The following is a 21,037-nucleotide window of genomic DNA, read 5'->3' as shown; positions in this document are numbered from 1 at the left end:
TTAGGCATAGCGTGGGGTATACTTGTTCTCCAGGGTATGCCACCGTGGACCTGTTTTTCTGACTGTGTTTTGTTAGGTGCCAAATGGTGCCATGCTCCTACCTGGTGCCAGCTGCTCTGCTCTGCCTTCTGCTGAAATAGCTGCAGTGGTGTCTTTCATTTATCAACAGCAATTCATTACTTTCAGGATGTATTAGTCTTTACACTCTTAAACTTATTTTACATGCTCACACTGGAAAGCAGGGTATAGGAAATAGAAGTACAACAAATCTCGCAGGTCAAGCAAGGGGAGGGGTGTTGGTAGATCCCAGAGCACAGTGCAAGAAACACCTCAATAGACACAGGGCAGGGAACTGAGAACACAGCCCAGGAAACCATCTTTTGTCTCAACAGCATGCAGCTCGAGTTTGTATCACCCCTTAAGGCTGTCCAGAGCCAAAATGAAGCCTTAAGAAAGGAATAACAGTAAAACTCAGAGCTGATTCAGACAAGCCACAGGACTGCAGGGACACAGCACCACGTTGGCAGTTTTCTTTGGCGTGCATCTTTCTGGTTCTTATCTGTTTTAAAAAGGAAATGGAGAGTGTTCTGTATACGCTTTATACACAGACTGGGTACAGAGGTTTGGGGTAGATGCCATATCAGGTCCCTCCATGCCTAGAATGCAGTCCTAGCTCGGTGTCAGTTCATCCAAGGCAGAACTACAGCGGCAGCGACGTTCACTCTGAGCAGGCATGTGAGAGTTCCACGTAACGTCACTTGTGGCTTTTTGGCCAGCAGTGGAGGTACAGAAGCACATGCCTGACCTGAACCAGACCTTGTGAAGGCATCAATTCCTTACACGCATCCTTATTAGACACATATTTTGCCTTAGAAGAGCAAGAAGGCTTCTGCCCCGGTTCATGCAATTTTCGCAGTTCATCTGAACAGGGATAGGCTTAAATGTATCCAGGGCTGCAGTCTGGCAGCATGTTTCAGTCTCCTGATGGATTTGCTTATTTTTTAACATGAACCAGCTGGTTAGTTACAGTAACATCTTTGCATGCAAGAAATACCTCAGGGGTAAGAGTTTAGTTTTGAGTGACCAGAAGGTATTTCCTCCAGAAAGATCATCCCCAGCTGGGATTTTATCAGAGCTCCATTCATGTTTCTTTGGTAGGCATTAAGAATCTGGGTTGAAAAAGTTAAGCTTTCTCAAATGAGCACTGCTTGCAACTTCAGATGGCCCTGACGAAGGAGTTTGTTTTACTTTTCAAAAGCAGGCATGGAGGCAAACAGTCATCTTAACCTCCATCTCAGAGCTCTTCTTGCAGGAATGGGAGGCACAGTGTGTCATTCAAGCACAGCCAGAGTGGAAGAGCTGTGAGAGATCTGTGCCTTGCCATGGGCGTCTGAGCTGTGCTGCTGCAGCCTTTCACACAGAAGGTCATGGGCATCTGCATTCATTTAGTTTAACATAATCCAGGAGTTTTTAATCGCATTTCAGGCTATTAAATGAGTGAGAACAAAATCACTGGAATTTAGCTTCATAACTCTCCTGTAAACAAACTTCTTTAACCTCATGTTAAGATAAAAATCAATTTAAGAAATAGCTGATTATGTCCGGCAGAAAAATTTCCATCAGAATTTGATCAACCCTTTCCCTTCCCTGTATATTAAAGTAAGATGTTTGCATTCTTATTTTTCCCCATTTGCAAACAAGGCTTACAGTTTGTTTCTTTTTTCCTTTCATTCAACCTCTGCCCACCCTCACCAGAACCTGATATGAAACACAAAGGCAGGGCATGCCAGTGAACCCTGCAGCCTCCTTCCAGCTACCTGCAGCCTTGCAGGTGAAGCTCATTGCTGTCCGAAAGCTGTGCGGTGACCTTTAACTGCCTTAATTTGTTCAGATGAAGGTGAAGAGCAAGAATTGAATTTATAGGAACTGGACCGTTCATTTGCAAGGTGTTTGCTCACAGTAGACTTCTACTGTAATAATCTCCTGGTGATTTCTTGCCCAGTTTTATTCAAGTAAGTCACTGTAGTTTTAGGGATGTGCACTGATATGGGGAAACTTCCTTCAGCTGGAAACATCCTGCTGATGGAAAGTAAATCATCTTAGGCAGAACAGAAACAGTATGGGATTTATTTTCTCTGCTAGGTAATTGGAAGGCTCCATGTATGTCTTTCACAGTGATGCAGGCAGTTTGAAGCCACACAAGCAGGAAGTCAGCAGGAAGCATTTCAGCAGCTTTTGCTTGAGGTTTTGGAGCAGTTACAAAGTCCAGGAGATGAGGCAGGGCTGTGAGAGGAGAAACAGCCTGCACACAAACCAGCTTTAAGGAGCTCCATGCTCCATACCTGGCACAACGTTGGGTACAGAACCACTTCTCCTTGAGAGCCCCTGGAGGACAGGTACTGTGAGACAGGAAAAAGATGTAATCATGGTGCCTGTCTTCATTAAATATAGAGGAAGAAAAGAGGAGTAAAAGAATTTAAAGATTGGTCAACTTCTAGAAGCTTCCAAGGGAACTGAACTACAATCAGTTTGTAAGCACCTAGGAAATAAAAGGGGAGATGATTGACATCCCACATGGATTATTCAAAAATGAGGCACGTTAAGCTGATCTCATTTCCTATTTTGGTAGGAAGTAGGACAGGAATAGTTCATAGAATCACAGAATCATAGAATGGCCTGGGTTGAAAAGGACCACAATGATCATCAGTTCCAACCCCCTGCTGTGTACAGGGCCACCAACCAGCAGCCCAGGCTGCCCAGAGCCACATCCAGCCTGGCCTTGAATGCCTGCAGGGATGGGGCATCCACAACCTCCTTGGGCAACCTGTTCCACTGCCTCACCACCCTCTGGGGAAAAACTTCCTCCTAATATCCAACCCGAACCTCCCCTGTCTCAGTTTCAAACCATTCCCCCTTGTCCTATCGCCACCCACCCTCACAAACAGCCCTTCTCCCTCCTGTTTATGCACTCCCTCCAAGTACTGGAAGGCCACAATGAGGTCTCCCTGGAGCCTTCTTTTTTCAAAGCCAAGCAATACCAGTTCCTTCAACCTTTCTTCGAAGGAAGGTGCTCCAGATGGACGAGCGTTCCCCCAGGACTGAACTGGGTGAACTGAATTCTGGCTTGGATCATTCCTCAGCTCGAGATGCAGCCCTGCTATGCTGGAGGGACTGTGTGCTCCATCCCGAGCTGCCCTTTCCCAGCTGCTGGAGCTCCACATGTCAGCAGGGACATGCAGCAAAGTGATCTAGGGCTTTGCTTATTTAATACGTCCATTTTTTGGTGAGAGGCTGAAGGCGCGTGAATGCTTTGTTGAATGGAAGCCAAGGCGATTCTCTATGCAAAATGCAACCCCTGTTTCCAAGTATTTCATTTATTTTGCAATTAAGCAATAATCACTGAGGCACTGGGCGCTTCTTCAGGATTAATGACTTGCTGGGGGGTGGCAGAAGATCTGCTCTGCAGTGGAGCCCTTCTCCCCAGCAAATACCTATCTGTTAATGGCATCCTAAAATGAGTATGACAATATAATGTGCAAACATATGGACTTTGTGTCAGTGGCTGATGGATAGGAAGTAGGCATTGATAGGTACATTAGACAGGTTGATTCAGTTGTCTCTCACCATTCCATTCAGTGCATGCTGTTTCATTAATCACTTGGTGAATGAAATGGCTTTTTAATTGCTTAGAATCGCTTTCAAGAATTACATCATTTTCTCCCCCCCCACAGCAACCCCGGGATCCTCTTAAATCCTTTTTCTTCCTCTGCCCTGGGAAGAACAGGCTCTCATGTGGCAGAAAGGAGCCTGTCTACAGCAGCTTCCTTTGTATTTCAACACAGAAAAAATACCAGCCATTTAGAAAGCAGAGAATTCACATTTTTAGTGCTGAAAATCCTCAGTTCCTGCTAATTTGCAAGTTGCTTAAGGACTGGCCCACCCTGCCTGAACCTTTAACAACTTGGCAGTCGTAATGCCCTGCTCTTTTCTGTTGGTTCCTTTGCATTTTTAGTGGTCACAGTATCCAAAACCCATTGCTGCTTGCGTGCTGAAGCACACAAGCTGGATTCATAGAATTATAGAATCATAGAATCATAGAACCATAAAATGGCCTGGTTTGAAAAGAACCACAATGACCATCTAGTTCCAACCCCCTGCTGTGTGCAGGTCACCAACCAGCAGCCCAGGCTGCCCAGAGCCACATCCAGCCTGGCCTTGAATGCCTGCAGGGATGGGGCATCCACAGCCTCCTTGGGCAACCTGTTCCAGTGTGGATTAAGCCTCTCCCTAACAGTGTACCTCCCCAGGGTGGTCCCATAGGCAATAAGGCACAGTTCTGCAGAAAGGTAAATCCCAAAGTCGATGGCAGTGAGAACGTTCCCAAAGAACCATTGGTAAAGCTGCCAGAGGAGCACAGCGATCAACTCACCGAGGAAGCAGGAAGAAAAACATTTGCTAAGAGCATATAGGACAATAAACCAGTTCACAGTGTCCTAGTAGTCTTTGGAACAGCACTAGTCAGTGGGGATTCGCTCGCTCCAATCTTAGGTAATGTGCTCACTGCATGATTGATTAATCCGTAGGTACGTCCTACGGCAGAACTTCAATACTGGCATCGGCTGCACTGCTTTTAGCTGTAGTGGCTGCCTTCCCAGAGAAATTTCACAGAGGAACAATCGGGTTTTTTTCCTCCGTGTTCTTTTATGCCCCGTTTCAAAGCAATGCTTTTATGCCTGTGCTTTGAATGATGTCAACGCGTTGCCCCGTCAGCAGGATGTTCACTGAGGGATACCAGAGCCGCTCTGCACCGCTTGGTTCTGCCTCCTGAGAGCAGGGAGCCCTGTGATGTGGCAGGGAATTGGGAAACATGGAGCACTTAGAAATACAGACTGTTTAGATGTGAGAGCATTGGGCAGCAACTTCACGGCACGAAGCCTTCTCTGAGTTGCCCAGAGCCAACATTCAGCCCTCCTACCCAGAATCCCACCCCAAAACAGCCAAACACAAGGAGTGAATTATTTCTGGTGGTGCTTTTTCTGAATACCCACAGGGTCCCTGCTCTGCAGAGCTCACGGAGGAGCCGGTGCTCTACTGGACTCAGGTGGGGCTGGTGCAGACCCTGTGCTTTGTGCCAGTCATAACTCTTCAGGCTTGACTGCAACTTTTGGCAAAGCAGACATTCCCCAGAAGCTGTTAGAGAGCGTCCAAAGGAGGGCAGTGAGATGGGGAAAGGTCTGGAGAGCATGGAGAGCAAGGAACGCTGAGGGCCCTCAGTTTGTTAGGCTCAGTGCCATGGTGGGAAAGCAGGGGGTTGGTCACTGGTGTTAGAAAGCCTTTCGGTGAGGTTCACATCACAGGAAGTAGCTATCGCTATGCTTGTATCAGCCTTGTTCTTCATGAAGTCATCTGTTAATAACATGAGGCTGGCATCCAGCTCTGCTCTTCATGCCATTCCAGCACTGTATCTATTGCACTCTCGCATATGATCCTTGCTTGCTCTTCATCTCCCTGGGGGAGATGCCAGCTCTGGTCAAAACCTTGGTTTGTGTATGTGATCTAGAAAAAATAGAAGGAAGAGTCACATTATAGACAGGATGCTGGGTTCTATTAGTGAACATATCCATTACTGAAGGACTGTACGTTGTCCAGTGAGATCTGCAAATGAGAAAGGAAAAACTTCATTTTGGCTAAGCAGATCATCCTATCTGCTAATATCTAAGAGACAGGATCATAACTTATGTCTTCACTGGGAAGAATTGCTGTCAAGCACAATTAGCTCTGTGAACTCGAGCTGTTCTCTGGGCACGCCCTGGCTTAGTCCTTGAGTTTTAGAGATGAGGGGTCAGTCTTCTACCCTGCCCGTGGCAATGTCATGCTACAAAATGCAGGGATGTGTTTCCTGTGTCCGGCAGGCCAGCTGTGTGTCTACAGATAGGACCCAGGCTATAACGGCACAGGTCTCATGATCTCATTTCCTATTCATGCTTGCCTGAACCCAGGCAGCTGCTTAGCGCATTTTGCACCGGGGAAGTGATTCTGGCAGCAGGACCAGCCAGGCTGCAAGGACTCACCCCATCAGGTAGTTCTGACAGCGCTGACAGACTGGCAGAGCATCCAACGCGCGGAGCTGCAGGACGTGGGTTTCATTCCTGCAGTGCTTCCTGAGGGATACATAACATGCCTCCAGGCTGCGGAGCTCCCAGCACTGCCTGGGAAGGAAGGAGGCATGAAGGCTTGGAAATATGTCAGGTGCTACATTTATCCATGTCTGTGGCCCCATGCACAGAGGGGGATTTTGACTCGCTCCTTTTGGAAGGCACCCAGGAGTTACTATCAAAAGGACTAGACAAAAAATAGAGTTTTTTGTCTTTTTTTTTCCTAGTTGTTAAGACCTGATCTGTTGGTCGTTGTAAGCAGGGAATGTACTTCCATAGGCCTTGTCAGAAAAGAAAAAGTAGGACCTGGAAGCCTCCCTGTGCAAACAGGAGGTGATGTCCAGCACTTACGGTACTGCTGGGTGCAGGGACAGCCTGCACCAGCCCTACACGAGACCTTGACAGAGAGCAGAAGGGATGTTAATTCCAGGCACTGGGCTCAGATGCATTAGTGGTGAGCAGCCAGAAGAGTTTGAAAAGAAATGATGACTAAATTAAGTGAATCAAGCTGGCAGATGTGCTCTTCAGACGAGCGCAGTTCTGTTTTCAATGTCTCCCCCACTGAATGACATTTTCAATAGGTTTTTGTCCTCTGCTTTCTCTTCAGGATCATCCATGAGGATGGCTTCTCTGGAGAAGATGTGAAGCAGTACAAGCCAGTGGTCTACAGCAACACTATACAGTCGCTGGCAGCTATTGTACGTGCCATGGATACCTTGGGCATCGAATATGGTGACAAGGAACGAAGGGTGAGTTAAAATCTCCACTTCTTGGTAGAAAGAGTTGAGAACTGGGACACTCCACAGCACAAACAAAATGTGTCTGCACAATCTGAATGTCTTGGGGGGGAAAAGAAGGGAGGGGAAATATTTACATCACTGTTACATGCCCATTGCATGGAGTTTTTTAAGAAATAAGTGCATAGATGCAGTTACACATGACGTAAGAGCTAAGGTAGGAAGTGACAACTAGAATCTTTCATGCCCTAGCACTGGCTAGGCCACGTGAAAAAGAATTCTATTCATCTGAGGGCAGTGAAGTGAGAGGTACTGATAGATCTGAAGAAAGAGAGAGAAGATGTATTCTGTCTGCTGTCTGTGCACGGGGTATGTGTGGGAATGTCTCAGGGAGAAGTCTTGCTGCTCTTCAAATCCCTTCCACCAGCTGCTAAAGTAAGAAGGCTTTTAGAACAAACTGCATTTAGCAGGGACTTGACTGACTTTTACTCACATACCTGCCATCCAAGCATGCCCAAACAGCGATCTTGCTTGCAAACGGGAGGATCTGTTATTTCACTGAGGCTTTTACAGGCAGGATCTTAGGTAGCAGTATTAGTATAAGTCCATCAGAACAACAGTTTGATGTCCGGCAGCCTTGTGAGGCTGTGCACCTAAGCTAGCCAGACCTTTCCCTGTTGCTCCTCTGTTTTTTTTAACTAGCTCCCTATTTTTAAACAATCTCCTTTACCAGCTGCCTGTGCTATCCTTTGCCTTTCCTTCCTGCATTTCTAGATCAAAGCAAACCCAAAATGGAGAAACACAAGGCACGAGAGAAGTCAAGATCACTCTTTTTGCAGAAAGCAACACTACTTGGTTTCACTGGAAATATAACCATTTCAGTTTCAAGACCCGTTAAGGGTGAAGTCCTGTATGCCACTGAGTTTATCATGGCTATTTTTAGGTAGTTATCAAATGACAGACATATTACATACCCCAAACTCCTTATCTAAGAGTTGATAATAAAAGCATTTGCTGGAAAGGATGCCAAAATCCTGCTGTGGTGTTGCTGTATAAAGAGGTACCTTATGTCTCCCAGTCGCAAAGGGGTGTTTTGATTTCTTTGCATTGACGGATCTTTCCCACAGGAACCCTAAATCCTGAAGACTCTTTCATCCCAAACGCATCAATGATACAATAATGGAGTTCTTGTGAGCTTGCCGAGAACTAATGCTGATGGCTTTCAAACTGACTACATTAATCTGTTGATTACTCAGTGACTCAGCTCTCAGCAAGGCAATGTATCTTGCCTCAATAAAAACCTATGTCCAGGAAAACAGAAACAAATCATTCCCCATGTCTGATAAACAGTCTGTGGCAGACAGCTTTAAACTGTAAATTCTTTTTTCTCTGTTTAATGCCTGAAATCCTAATTCTAGGGGGGAAATTCAGCACTGCCCGAGCTTGCAAAACAGGGGGCATAGATGGGGAGAGCTGTTATCAGAACTGCCAGAATGAGGGGAAGGGCACTGGGCTGCATGGAATGTCACGTCCATTCATGTTCCTATGGAAAAGATTTGGAGTATCTTCTCCCTTTGTAGACATAATACAAAGGAGAGCAGAGAAGCCAAGCCTGTCTGCCCTGGCCTTCCACTTGCTCCTTTCTTTTAGTCAACCTCCACAGAAAGTTGCTGGTATTAGCAGCAAATACTATTTATTTTAATCTCACAAAGAAGCGCACGGCTTCTGCTACCCCACTTTTGTTATTAATACACAGCTGCTGTAGAGGCCATTAAACAGGCGATTTGTTGAGCATTACGCTGCACAGTTCATCCCTTTTCAAGCAAAGCTTTTCTATTTTAAAAGTCATTCCACAGCCAAGGGTTTCCGATGCAAATCTTTTTGTGAGGGATTTTCCCTACTCATCACTTAAGCCCCCAGGAAAACAGACCTGGCCAAGGGGAGCAGGGGCTGGGGCTGCTCCCAGGTGACTCGGAGCAAGGCAGCAGAGGACATGGGGCCGGGGACTGTCTGGCTCCTACAAAGCCCCCCAGACTTCATGGGAGATCCATCTCTCCCTTATTCCTTCACAATGTCACCCAGACCACGCTCAGATCGAGATGAAGAACAGCCTCACTCTCCCCTCTGTAATAGATGTGAATTGGATGGTCTGTGCTTTTGCTATTGAGGAAAAGTTACCAAACCCTCTCTTACACATCTCCTTTTTCTGCTGCCCTTAATTATCTCTCTGGTATTTAGTCTAGAGGGAGTGCAAGGCTGGGGAAAGATCTGGGCTAAACCTCCTTGCTTCAGTCAGCCACACAGTGACCAAAATAGGAAACAGGAGCTGAAAAGACAAAACTAACCACAAAAAAGTCTTGCTGACCCTCTCTGCTGATAAGGACCTGCCTGCAGGTTGGGTACAGAGCTGTGTAGGATCTCACCGTTAGGCTGGTCCTTGCTCGCAAGAAGATGCTCTCTTTCAGGTGACTTTTGGGGCTGCCCTCCTCTTCCCTCCCTCACCAGAAGGACTGAGGATGCTACGCAGCTGCTGCTGCCTCCCCATAGGGACGAAGCAGTGTGTGGGAGAGACCCTCTTTCATAAGACCTGCTCCTTTTTCAGCCTTTCTCTCCAGATGCAAAGACCAGCCATCTCTCCCATTAAGAGCAGAGCCAGCTTTCTTGCCCCTCCCTGAGGCGCACTGCGGTTACCATCATTCACATTTTTGGGCAGAGAAGACGCACAAAAGCAGGACATTTCTCAAGAGGTGGGAAAAGCCAAGCAAAAAGGAAATCCTGTGCTATTTCCACAGCCTGCCCTGTTGCTGGGGAGATGTTGGCTTGCTCAGAAAGGCGTGCTGTTGCCTGGAGTGGCCCATGTGCTGCTGGAAAGTAAGGGTGGGGGGAAAGAGAGGACACAAAGAACTCAGGGAGCCCCACACAAGTTCTGGAGGCTCTGTTTCCTGAAAGCTCCATCTTCCATGTCCCATGAACGTATTTTCCTCCTTTGTCACCTTGCAGTCCCTTGAGCCCCTGAAAACACAAAATCTTGCCCTGGTCAGTGATCCCAGTAAAATAACAGCAAAGAAAGACGATCTTTGCATAGCAAGAGCAATCCCAGAAGCAGGGGCTGTTTTCCCATAGTCATACTACTAATATAGGTAGCATTTAGACCGGAGACAAAATAACCTTCTATCAAGGCTATCACGGGTTGCTCCCGCAGACAGAATTTGGCTTGGAAGAGCCTTCCATTTAAAAAAGGCTGTAGAGCTGGAGCTGCCAAGCCTTCTGCAGAGTTTACTCAGAATAAGTTTGTAGGTCTGTACTCCTTTCCAACCTGGATAATTACAACAGAAAACTGGCAATTCATTTAAGGTTAAAATGTGATCTGAGAGCTGGCTTCGCCTGTGTTTTGACTATTTATAGGGCAGCAGTAGTAGCTGTAACTGATAGTCAGGATCCCAGTCTGCTACAGACATGTAATGGTGCTGGTAAGCAGGAGGAGGTCCTGGGTTTGTGAAGGAGGGGGCTGATACCCACTCAGTGGAAAGAGGAGGGATGAAGACTCAGATAGAAACAGCCTAGAAAATGAAACAACGGTGGAATGAGTGACTGACTGCACCGAATCCTCCATACCCAGAGGTGGATCCAACCTGCCTTTTCTCCAGCAGAACCCTATCAAGCACCATCTGAGCTCTAAGATCCAGAACTTCCTTCCCCCTTTACTCCCCAGGGTGGCCTAGCGAATGCGTTTTTGGTTGAAATTCCTGTAAAAAAGCCCTTTTGCAATAGAGCTGAAAGGATGCAGGGGAGGGTGGGTGCTGAGCTGGGGCCGTGCCACCTTGCCAAGCACTCTGTGCTGATGTTTCACACACTGGTCCTACTTTGGGATGAGAGCTGTTGTGTTGGCATTGCAGTGTTCACCCTCACTCAGAAGTGAGCACTCGAGCTGCTTTTTGGAGTCTCTGTGAAGCTGTGGGCTCATACAGTGGTAGTGAGCGGCAGCAGCAGGGGGTGATGGATGGTCAGCCCTTCTGCCAAACGCTGTACACTCAGAAAGCAGGGCCTAAATAACGCATTTCTTGAGGAAAAAAAAGAAGTATTTGGATACCCTTCAGCATCCAAAGTGAGCCAGATGAGGAGGACTGGTGCAATCACACCTCAAAATGCCATTCGCATCTGCCTTGTTGGTGAATGCTTGGCACCAGTCAGGCACAGAACGTTGCTGACACTTCTGCCAGTTCTGAGATCAGCCTTACAGCCCACACAGTGATACCAGAGACTAGAGTAGATGCCATTAATTAACTTCAGTCTTTTAATTTTCTTTTGAAGAAAAAGAGGGTAAGTGATGTCTCAGGGTAATGATGATAGGAAGACCACAGTCATTTAGCTCCAGTGTCAAAATTTATATTGAATCTACTCACATCTTTCACCACATAAGGAGGGTTTTTAAGAGGATGGTGCCTGAGTTGTCCCAGAGAGACACAGTGAAATATTGGAGGGACAAAGCAGTGGGCACAGATGTCAGGACAAGGATCTCTGATCAGATCAGGTTCAGATATAGAATGCTGTTCCACTCCTGTCTGCGCATTCAGAGAGGCTGGGGGACCTCTCCTGCAGGGCCACCCAGTCTCAGAGGAGTTAAAATGTGGGAAAATAGGGAAAAGTGGGGAGTGAAAATAGGAAATACCCAAATAGGTTTGCAAGTTATGGATATTGCCACTAGGATACACTCAGATACTCTGGGCTCCTTGTTTGATGTTTTCTGGTGGCCAGCACTATCTTCAGGTGCTCACTCATCTTCAGTGCTGGGTTTCTTTCTCGTCTTTCTGCTTTCAGTTGCTATTTTAGGCTGGGTTTCAGGGTGACAAAGAACACCAACTGTCCAATGGATGTGGTAGGACAAGAGATAATGCCTCAAGTCGCACCAGGGGAGGTTCAGGTTGGATATTAGGAAATATTTCTTCTCCAGATGAGTGACGCAGTGGTACAGCTGCCAAGGAAGCTGGGGGATTCACCATCCCTGAAGGTGTTCAACAGCTGTGGAGATGTGGCACTGAGGGACGTGGTGAGGTGGGGTGGGATTGGGTTAGGTGATCTTAGAGGCATTTTCCAGTCTTAACAATTCTGTGTTTCTGTGATCCCCACATCTCCAGCACTGTGCACTGTGAAAATGTAGAACCTGTGCTGCAGGGAGGTTTGTCTGTCCTGTTCCTGGCTTGCAGGCTCTTTCTTTTCACCAAGAGGCCTCTGCATTTGATTCTGCTTTTTGGATGATGCAGGGAGTATTTTTAGTTTGAAAAGGAGAAAAAAACAACAACACACTACCTCTTCCTTTGGAAGAAGGGCTGCTGTTGTGCAATTTGTTATTCAAATGCAGTTGCAGCTAGTGCTACCAATGGGACAGGGAAGCAGGAGGGTGCGAGAGGCCATGGCTGCGACACCAGTGCTGCGTTAATTACAGTGTGGTGCTGCTTCTGTGCCACATGGTGCTGCTGGAAGGTGACTTCTGTGGGAGCTCCTGCAAAGGCCCTGACGGGACAGCACAAAACTGAGTCATTGAGAGAGCTCTGTCAGAGAAGCACAGCAGGAGCAGAGCTCCAGGGGGTGAGCACGGCCCCGCCACCTGCCCAGGGGCTCCATGGGCTGAGGTTAAACACACAGTGCAGCAGAAGCTCTGAAGATGCTTGCTTGTTCCCAGCTCTGCGGGTGGCAAAGCACTCACTGAACTGCTCCCAGAAAGTCCCCCCCCAAGTCTTTCTGAAACCTGAATTCAGCTGCATGTGGTGCGGGTGCTCTGCGCAGGTACGTCTGCAAGTCATTTCTCCCAGCAGGGCTGCAGATAGCGACAAACGACTCAGCACATTTCCAATATATGTCAGTTATTAAGTGGATTTATTTCCATCTCTTTGGGGAAGCATTGGAAAGCGCTGCTGAGTCACACTGCTTACTCACCGCTTTTAGAGTACCATTTGAAATATTTGTTTTCCGAATGCCTTCCATGATGTTCCTATTATTTGAATGTCTCCAGATGTAAAACAAAAACATTTATACAGGGCATCCCTGGCCTTTAACAGATCTCTGGTGTGTAACTAGGGAAAAAGCATCAAACAAATGTCTTGAGAAAGCATCACTCCTTTGGCTCTGCCATTGGGTGTTTACTCAGGACTGCAGCAAGGGACAGTGTGGGTTCTGCTCTGGAGCAGCCTGCGGCTTCCCAGCAGCACAGGGCTGGGAGGGAAGGAGAGAGGAGAGCCTGCAGCAGGAGTGGGGCAGCACTGGTGCCTCCTGCAGTCCTCCTGGGCACCATGCTCATCCATCCCCTTCTGAGCTCATGCCGAGCTCCCAGAGTCACACTATGCCTGAGAAGTTAATGACCTCCACACAGGTTGTGTTGGGCTGTTAATCAGTGTTGTGTGCATGGGTAATAGCTGAGGACTCCCCGCCCCTTTGTGACAGGGTCCCCATCCCACCCCAGCCCTGCCACCAGGGGTGATGCTGGCACCGCCTATGTCCAGGAAAAGCCATGCCTGCCAGCTTTGGGCAGGTTTCCTCCTTCCTGCTGCACTCGACATTCCTCGTGGTGGTAGGAATCATAGAACATTGAATCATTAAGGTTGGAAAAGACCTCTAAGGCCCCCAAATCTGACCCCAGCCCACCCCCACCATGCCCACTGACTGCATCCATCGTTGCCACATCCCCACAGTCCTGGAACACCCCTAGGGACGGGACACCCCCACCTCCCTGGGCAGCTGTGCCACTGCCCCACTACTCTTTTGGAGAAGAATTTTTCCCGTTATCCAACCCGAACCTCCCCTGGTGCAACTTGAGCCATTACCTCTCACCCTTTCTCTGTTACCTGGGAGCTGAGGCTAACCCTCACCTCTCTACAACTTCCCTTCTGGGAGCTGTAGAGAGTGGTAAGGTCTCCTCTGAACCTTCTCTTCTCCATCCCTATTGGGTTAGGCTGCCCCAGCAGAGCCCAGTCTCGTGGTCATCCAAGTCTTACAGCCAGACAGCAATGGGAAGCAGGGAGTATCTTCTGAGTCCAGGAGAATGCTCCGCTTGCCAGTTTTATTGAGTTTTTATTTGAAGTAATGAGAACTTTTAGAGCCAGTAGACAATATTCCAGGCACCAATGGAACATACTTCTTAGCAGGAAGAGATCCCTGTAGTCCAGCAAGTTTGATATCATTCTGTGAAGTTATGAATTGTTCTCTTCCAAGAGACAACCAGGTTTCATCTCCATTCCTCCCTTCTTCCTTTTATCACATCTGTGTACTTTTTTTCTTTTAGGCAGCGCAGGTTTTGGCAACACAACCTGCCTGGAGGCGCAGCCTGACATTTTTGTGGATGCCAGAAACAGGGGAATTTTAGGCTAGGTTTTCCTCTCTGAATTTCAGTTTCAGTAATCACTATTCATACAGCAAATTCTCCATTGGCACTGCTGGATTAACGTGTTCTGTGCTCTGGTCTCATCTTCAGCGTATAGTTGAATAGCAGCTACAGTGTTCCTCTTCTGGTGGCTGCTGCCCTTGCTTGAATCTCTTAGATTTTAGAGATGACCTTCCCAGGACACACAGGTTTATCAGCAGGTCCCAGCTCTGCATCTCTCCCTTGTTTTTTTGGGTGGCTTCCTTGCTGGCTCCTACCAGTGAGCATCTTTACCAGGGAACTGCAGTCTGCTGCCCAAGGGTGCTGCAGTGACACAACTGCAGGCTGCTTCATTTTGCGTGCTCCACAGGCAGAAGCTGTACTCAAAAGACCACATTCACCATGACAATGGGTCGCAAGCCAAGTGCAGTCTGGTCTTGTGATGAGTGAATGGGCAGAAATCCTCGTTTCCTCTGCTGCCACTCCAAGAACAAAACCTCGGGGAAGGCTGCAGGATGGCTCACGGCAGCATGCTGGGTTCTGCAGAGCTCCGTGGCTCAGTTCTTTGGGTCACTGTGGGTCAAGGGAGGAGGATCTTGTATTCCTTGCTAGCTATCGAGGCAGAAAGTGTGCTCACAGGACACTCCCAGCCCGCAGCCCCGAGCTGTGTGCTGGCTGCTCACAGCCTGTCTCACAGCCCGAGCACTTCAGCATTCAGGCCAAAAGCTGAGATGGGCTCTGGGCCACGAGGTTTCAGAAACAAGAGATGCCAGGCCCAGACTACACCTCCGCTCATTTTGCAGCTGTGGGTTGCTGAAGGCACAGGCATTTTGCCACACTGAGTCACCCCTCCCTTGGACAGACCCCTTTTCCTCGCTCCCCTCTTCTCATTAGCACAGTTATGGTGCACCAGTCTGGCTCTGGTACCTGAGCATCCTGGCCAGCAGCAGTCCATGTAGGCACAGCTCCCTGCTCAAGCTGCTCAGCTGCAGTGTCCCAAGTTCTGTGCAGATGAGCCCCCGGCCCTGGGGCCATGCTGCTGTCAGCACGCATTGCAGCTGCATTTATCCCAGCCCATCCAAGGGCACAAAGGTCTGAAAGCGGTGGACAGGCTGTGGCACCATGCCCCTTTTCTCCTTCACCATCAACTTTGTATTGGACAAGCAGGCAGCAAATAAACAGGGCTGGTGGGGAGGGGCAGCCTGTCACTGTGCACTGTCATTGCCTTGAAATCCTCCAAGATACCCTCAGGGATTTGTTCCAGCACCAGTGAGCCTTCAGTGACCCTTAAGGAAGAGAACTGAGCCCAGGGCAGAGCTCAGCTCAGAGTGCTTGCTTTGCTTAAATTCCAGCTGCAGGCAGATGTGCTCCCCAACAGCCCTTGCAAATCTGCTGTACAACCAGGCACACCACCATCAGCCCCTTTTCTGTAGGAAACTGTGGTGTTTGGGGTTGGGAAGTAAGCTCACAGCCCTGCTGTGGGTCTGTCTCAGCAGAGCTGGGTTTGAACCAGGAAAGAAAGGGACACCAACTTCTGGCTGAATGCTAAATGAAATATCAAGTAATAGCATGATAAAAGTAGCATCTCCGCAACTGCAAAAGGTTGTTCTAAAGGTTAGGTCTGCCTGTACCCTTCTAGCTCTGGGAATAGCTGTTGCTTTCATCTGCAAGTTCATAGGCTGAAATAAGCAGGGCTAAAGCTGTCCGGCCCAAAAGGGACTTATTGCTGATGGTGGTTCCACAGATAGGGCATGGTGCGGCAGGGAGCAGCCCATGGCTCACAGGGACATCCTCACCACTGAGCTGCAGTGCCGCTGCACAGAGCCCACAGGGCAGCACACCTGGGCTCACCACCCATTCCCAGTGCTTCCTCTGAAGCACGAGCAGAAGTCAAAGTTCCTCATTCAGCGTGTGCTGCCCAAGGCTGTTTGTCTGCAGTAATGCTTCCTTTGCATGCCCTAAAGTGAGCTGCTAGGAAGGAAACCCCAACAAGTCCACTTGTCTCACACCTGGTGAATACAGAAGGCGTGGATGGACAGATGGACAGAAGGGGCAGATGGACTCTGAATTTCTGTTGATCTATCTCTTTTGCATCATTGAATTTCAAGAGGAATCCTTCCGTTCGTCTATCCAGCTGTCCTATTTATAACCAAAAGAAGTGTATAATTCACAGTGCTTTCTAATTAGATGGTGTAACTACAGTCCTATTTCTCCCCACTCTAATTTGCTCCATTGGAGGATCTTAACGTTTTGCATTACCTCTATCACGTAGGGAGAACTCTTTGAGGGTTTGAAGCCAGCAATTATGTGCAGCTTTCATTTGTCCTTGAAGCTGATGTAGGTTCATGTGGAAGCTTCCCAACAAGGCATTTGGAAACCTAGCATTAAAAGACACCATCAGAGCTCTGTCCAAAGCCAAAGGTCACTTAGCCCAAAGCGTGGCAACTTGGAATGTGATTGCCAGGCTAGGAGGGGCTTTGCAATCCCGGTCACTTCAGGCCTATCCAAAAGGCCTGAATTTTCAAGAGCCCATATTTGGTAGATCTCCATAGCAATCTGCATCCAAGTTTGTGGCTGACATTCAGATCTCTAAAAATGGAAATGGGTCTTCACCACTTGAACTTGTGATTATTCTTTGTAGAGAGAATGATCCTGAGGGCAAATGCCCACCAGATGAGCAGAGGCAGGGCTGAGCATCACCCAGTGCATGTGTGTGCAGTGTCAGAGGAGGTGTGGGATGATGCAGTTGTGTTGCAATGGAGTTTGTGTGTACAGCTGCTCACCTTGTTTGTGCAGATCACATATGTCCAGTTTGACTCATTAAAAGCCTAATACCTGCAAACACTATCAAGTTGCCCTGGCAAAATTAGCTGTAGAAAGTTTTGTCATGTTTTAAGCCTGGCACTGTTAGGTGTTTTGAACACTGTTTATTAAAAACAAAACTGCCAACTTTCCTTGGCATTTGTCTTGGGAAAAGCAACACAGTGGGACTGCACAGCCCCCTGGTACTTGCAGGGAGCTGCTCCCAGCCCACTGTCTGGATTCAGAGCTCCAATGTGGATAAAAAAAGCTTTGGGGCAGTGCTGTGTGCCCACCTTGCATGCTGCCCGCTCGCACATCCCAGGCTGGCTGGAGGCAGCCCCAAAGCTTGTTTTACTGCTTTACAACAGAACAAATAGAGCAACGTTTCATAACATCCTAATGAGGAACACTGAAGAATGCCCAGGAGACGTAGACAATATCAGTGTTCCTTGGCACAGAGAGAAAATCAAAGGCGTTTGTTATCTGAAATGGCGATCTCTGCTCCTTTCAGAGGTGGGCAGGCATTTTCACAGTGCGTGTTCCTGGAAATGCTCAGATGTCATTGGTGGTGCCATCCAAGAACACTGTTTATTTTCAGATACCCCTATAAAAACGGAGACCGAAGCAAGGAAATACTCAAAGCCATAATGGGTTATTAAGTTCTAAGTGGTATTTTGCACTCTGAATGGCCCCAAAGGCCTATGGACCCATTCTCCTTTCTGCTGAATGGGAAGCGTATCTTTGGCTTGAGAAAGCCCAGAGATAGAGGAATCTTTGCCCACTGGGTTGCAAATCACCTGGGCTGGTGTTTAGTGATGGTTTTTCAGAATGTCACTGCTAAAATACCAGCAGATGAAATAGCTCCCTGCCTCTCATCCCCCACACCCAAAGCCCAAACTGTTTTGTCCAGGTCAGGTGTGTTCACTGTCGTTTCTCTGGTTAAAAATCTGTCATTTGAGAGGACTGCAATCATCCATCCATCCGGACTGTGTCATCTTTCTAGCTGGTAAAAACCAACGCTGTTCTGTTGTTTGTGAGGACCCACAAAATCAGCTCGTGCTCACAATTTCAGAATGCTTCTGTAAGGGATTGGAAAAAAAAAGGAAAAGAGTGGTTAAAAAAAGCAATTCAGACATTAACAGTGTCATGGCAACAGCAAATTAGTGCCTCAAAAGCAGAGCTCAGATCACTAAAGGTTTTGGGAGTCACTGCACTGCAGGACTGAATGAAATATTCAGCACATAAAAGAAGTCCCCAAATGTTTTTTTATTTGTGATAATGACGCCAAGCAAACAGCTATTTGCATTCATTTTTGCCTAACCACGTTGTTGGTTTTTTTTTTGCCTCCAGAAGGTTTTTAAATAGCGTACTTGTCAGGTAAACGTGGCTCTGTTGTGATTCTTGGAGAACTTCGACATTTGCAAGCGTAATCATAAGCATCAGTTTTAGCTCATGGCGGAAGCAACTGCTGTAGCAAAAAATGATAGGAAAAATAAGTGTGGTGTGAAAAAGTACCACGAGAGGTTCTGTGTGCTCAGTAAAGTGACCTAATGTGAGGTGACAGCCTGTGCCATGACCACACAGAGGGGGACAATCTTTCACCTAATGGCATGCATGTGCGTAAGCAGGCAGCAAATTTATTTGCTTGTCTTTTCCCTTCCCATCTTATATTTCTCTTCCAGGTTTCTCAGCCTTTTCCTTCACAATGAAGTCAGCCATGTCATGCTGCCCAGCATTCAGTGGCCATTCCCATCCACATACTCTTTGGTTGCCTAGTATTTGCTTCAAGTTTCATTCTAGTGCTTAATCTCTTGATTATATTAGGTATCCATGGCTGATACCTATAATACCCTATGGGATGGGTTTGGGAGAAAGAGCTGCACTGCAAAAAACATCCTCTACTTTTAATTTGGTTTTGTGCCAAGCTGGCAGGGAGAAAAAAGCTCCAACAGAATATCTTCCTTATAATGGAGAGGATTCAAAAGTGAGACAGTGCTCAGCTCTGGTTTGCTGTGTTCTTGGATACATCCCTCTGTCTTTTGTCCTCCATGGCTCTTAATGTTTTCCCTTCCATTTTTGCCTCAGCTATCATAGCTTGGGAACTATTAAAAGTATTAGATGTGGAGGTTGGTGGCCCTGCCTGTGGCAGGGGGGTTGGAGCTTGATGATCCCTGAGGTTTCTTCCAAGCCAAGACATGCTATGATTCTATGATTCCCAGAACGTGATTGGAAGACCAAAACCATGGGGTTTTCTATCCGTGTGAGTGGTCAACATGGAGTACTCCACACTTGTGGTCTGCAGGGTCACTGCTATCATTTTCATGCTCATCTGCCTGACATTGGATGCTGAAGTCTCTGAGCATCCGGACAAAGAACTGGCAGGTCCAGCTCTCAATATCAGGTCCTCCAAAGAATTTGCAACATTTGCACATTCAATTGCTACAGCATAGAATCATAGCATGGCCTGGGCTGAAAAGGAGCTCAAAGATCATCTAGTTCCAACTCCCCTGCTTTGAGCGGGGTAAGATTCTCCCCCTGTAGAGACACTGTATGTCTTTTAGCCATAACTCTACTTCTTTGTGCTCCTCTTCCAAGTCATTCCTCACGATGTTGGATTCTTCTGTTTCTGAAGTCGGCCTCAAAGTGGAATTTTATATAGTGCTTACACACACTGAGTTGCAGAGTTCAGGTTAGCTTGGGGCTATGAGCTTTCTCAGTGTTGAGAATAAGTCCTAGCTTCCAGTGGCTCAGTCCCAAGCCTTCGAGCCTCCCCTTGCTGAAAGACAGGCTTTAGGAGAGCAGCATATTGTAACTTGAAGAGATATAATCTTTTGCAGTTCAGCAAATCCTGATAAGGGAACTTCAAAACCACCACATCCAGCCTGGCCTTGAATGCCTCCAGGGATGGGGCATCCACAGTCTCCTTGGGCAGCCTGTTCCAGTGCCACCACCACTCCTCAACTTCCTCCTAATATCCAACCCAAACCTCCCCTGTCTCAGTTTAAAACTATTCCCCTTGTCCTGTCACCATCCACCCTCACGAACAGCCTTTCCCCCTCCTGTTTATGTGCTCCCTCCAAGCACTGAAGGCCACAATGAGGTCTCCCCGCAGCCTTCTCTTCTCCAGGCTGAACAAGCCCAGTTCCCTCAGCCTTTCCTCACAGCAGAGCTGCTCCAGCCCTCTGACCATCTCAGTGCCTCCTCTGGACCCGCTCCCAGAGCTCCACGTCCTTCCTGTGCTGGAGGCCGCACGCCTGGACGCAGTGCTGCAGATGGGGCCTCACAAGAGCTGAGCAGAGGGGGACGATCACCTCCCTCTCCCTGCTGGCCACCCCTTTTCTAATGCAGCCCAGAAGAGAGAGGAAAAAAAAAGAGAGTTAAAACAAGCTGTAAAGAGAAATAAAAGGTGTTCAAAGTCAAATTTGAAGGAGTTGAATGCTTGGACTAGATGATCCTTGAGGTCTTTTCCAGCCTTGATGATTCTATAATATGAATTCCCAAGGGCCCAGCTTCCAGAATAGTTTGCCATTTTCCTCCTCTTTAAGTACCCAAACGAATAAATAAATAACTACTAGGGCTTAGATTTCACACTTCCTGGGTTTCCCTCTTCTGCCTGTCTGAACTTATGCCTGCTCTCAGTTACGGCAGCCCTAACATCAGAAGTACCTCCTACGTTGCTGCAACTCCCAGGCAGTGGAGACACAGCCAGCAAAAGCCTTTGTTGTGAAGGTGGTACAAATTTATTTCTTTCTCAAAGAGAAGTGTCTAAGACTTAAAATTAGTTTAGTAGTCTCAAGATCACCTTCTCCTCCTCTGCTTTGAGAAAGGGCACAAAGCACAGCACAGCTGATGGCTGCAGTGCTGGTTTTTGCTGATGCTGATGGTGTGATTTTGGGGTGGTGCTGTGTGGAGGCAGGAGTTGGACTTGTTGATCCTTATGGATCCCTTCCAATTTGGGATATGCTATGATTCTGTGATGCTGTAGGGTG

The 21,037-nt window shown here is 47.7% G+C and overlaps 1 protein-coding gene across 1 annotated transcript in view; it reads left to right on the top strand.

Moving 5' to 3' along the window:
• The window catches only part of GNAO1 (G protein subunit alpha o1), a 118,938-nt gene that overhangs the window by 39,162 nt on the left and 58,739 nt on the right, over positions 1 to 21,037 (top strand). Inside the window, exon 2 of the mRNA XM_019619803.2 lies at positions 6,763 to 6,904. Within this exon, the coding sequence (XP_019475348.2) occupies positions 6,763 to 6,904 (142 nt within the window). The remainder of the gene's footprint in view (positions 1 to 6,762; positions 6,905 to 21,037) is intronic.

Source organism: Meleagris gallopavo, chromosome 13 (genome assembly GCF_000146605.3).
Source record: "Meleagris gallopavo isolate NT-WF06-2002-E0010 breed Aviagen turkey brand Nicholas breeding stock chromosome 13, Turkey_5.1, whole genome shotgun sequence".
Taxonomy (NCBI): Eukaryota; Metazoa; Chordata; class Aves; order Galliformes; family Phasianidae; genus Meleagris; species Meleagris gallopavo.
The sequence above is the reverse complement of the archived record's forward strand: the minus strand, read 5'-3'. Positions and strand labels throughout refer to the sequence as shown.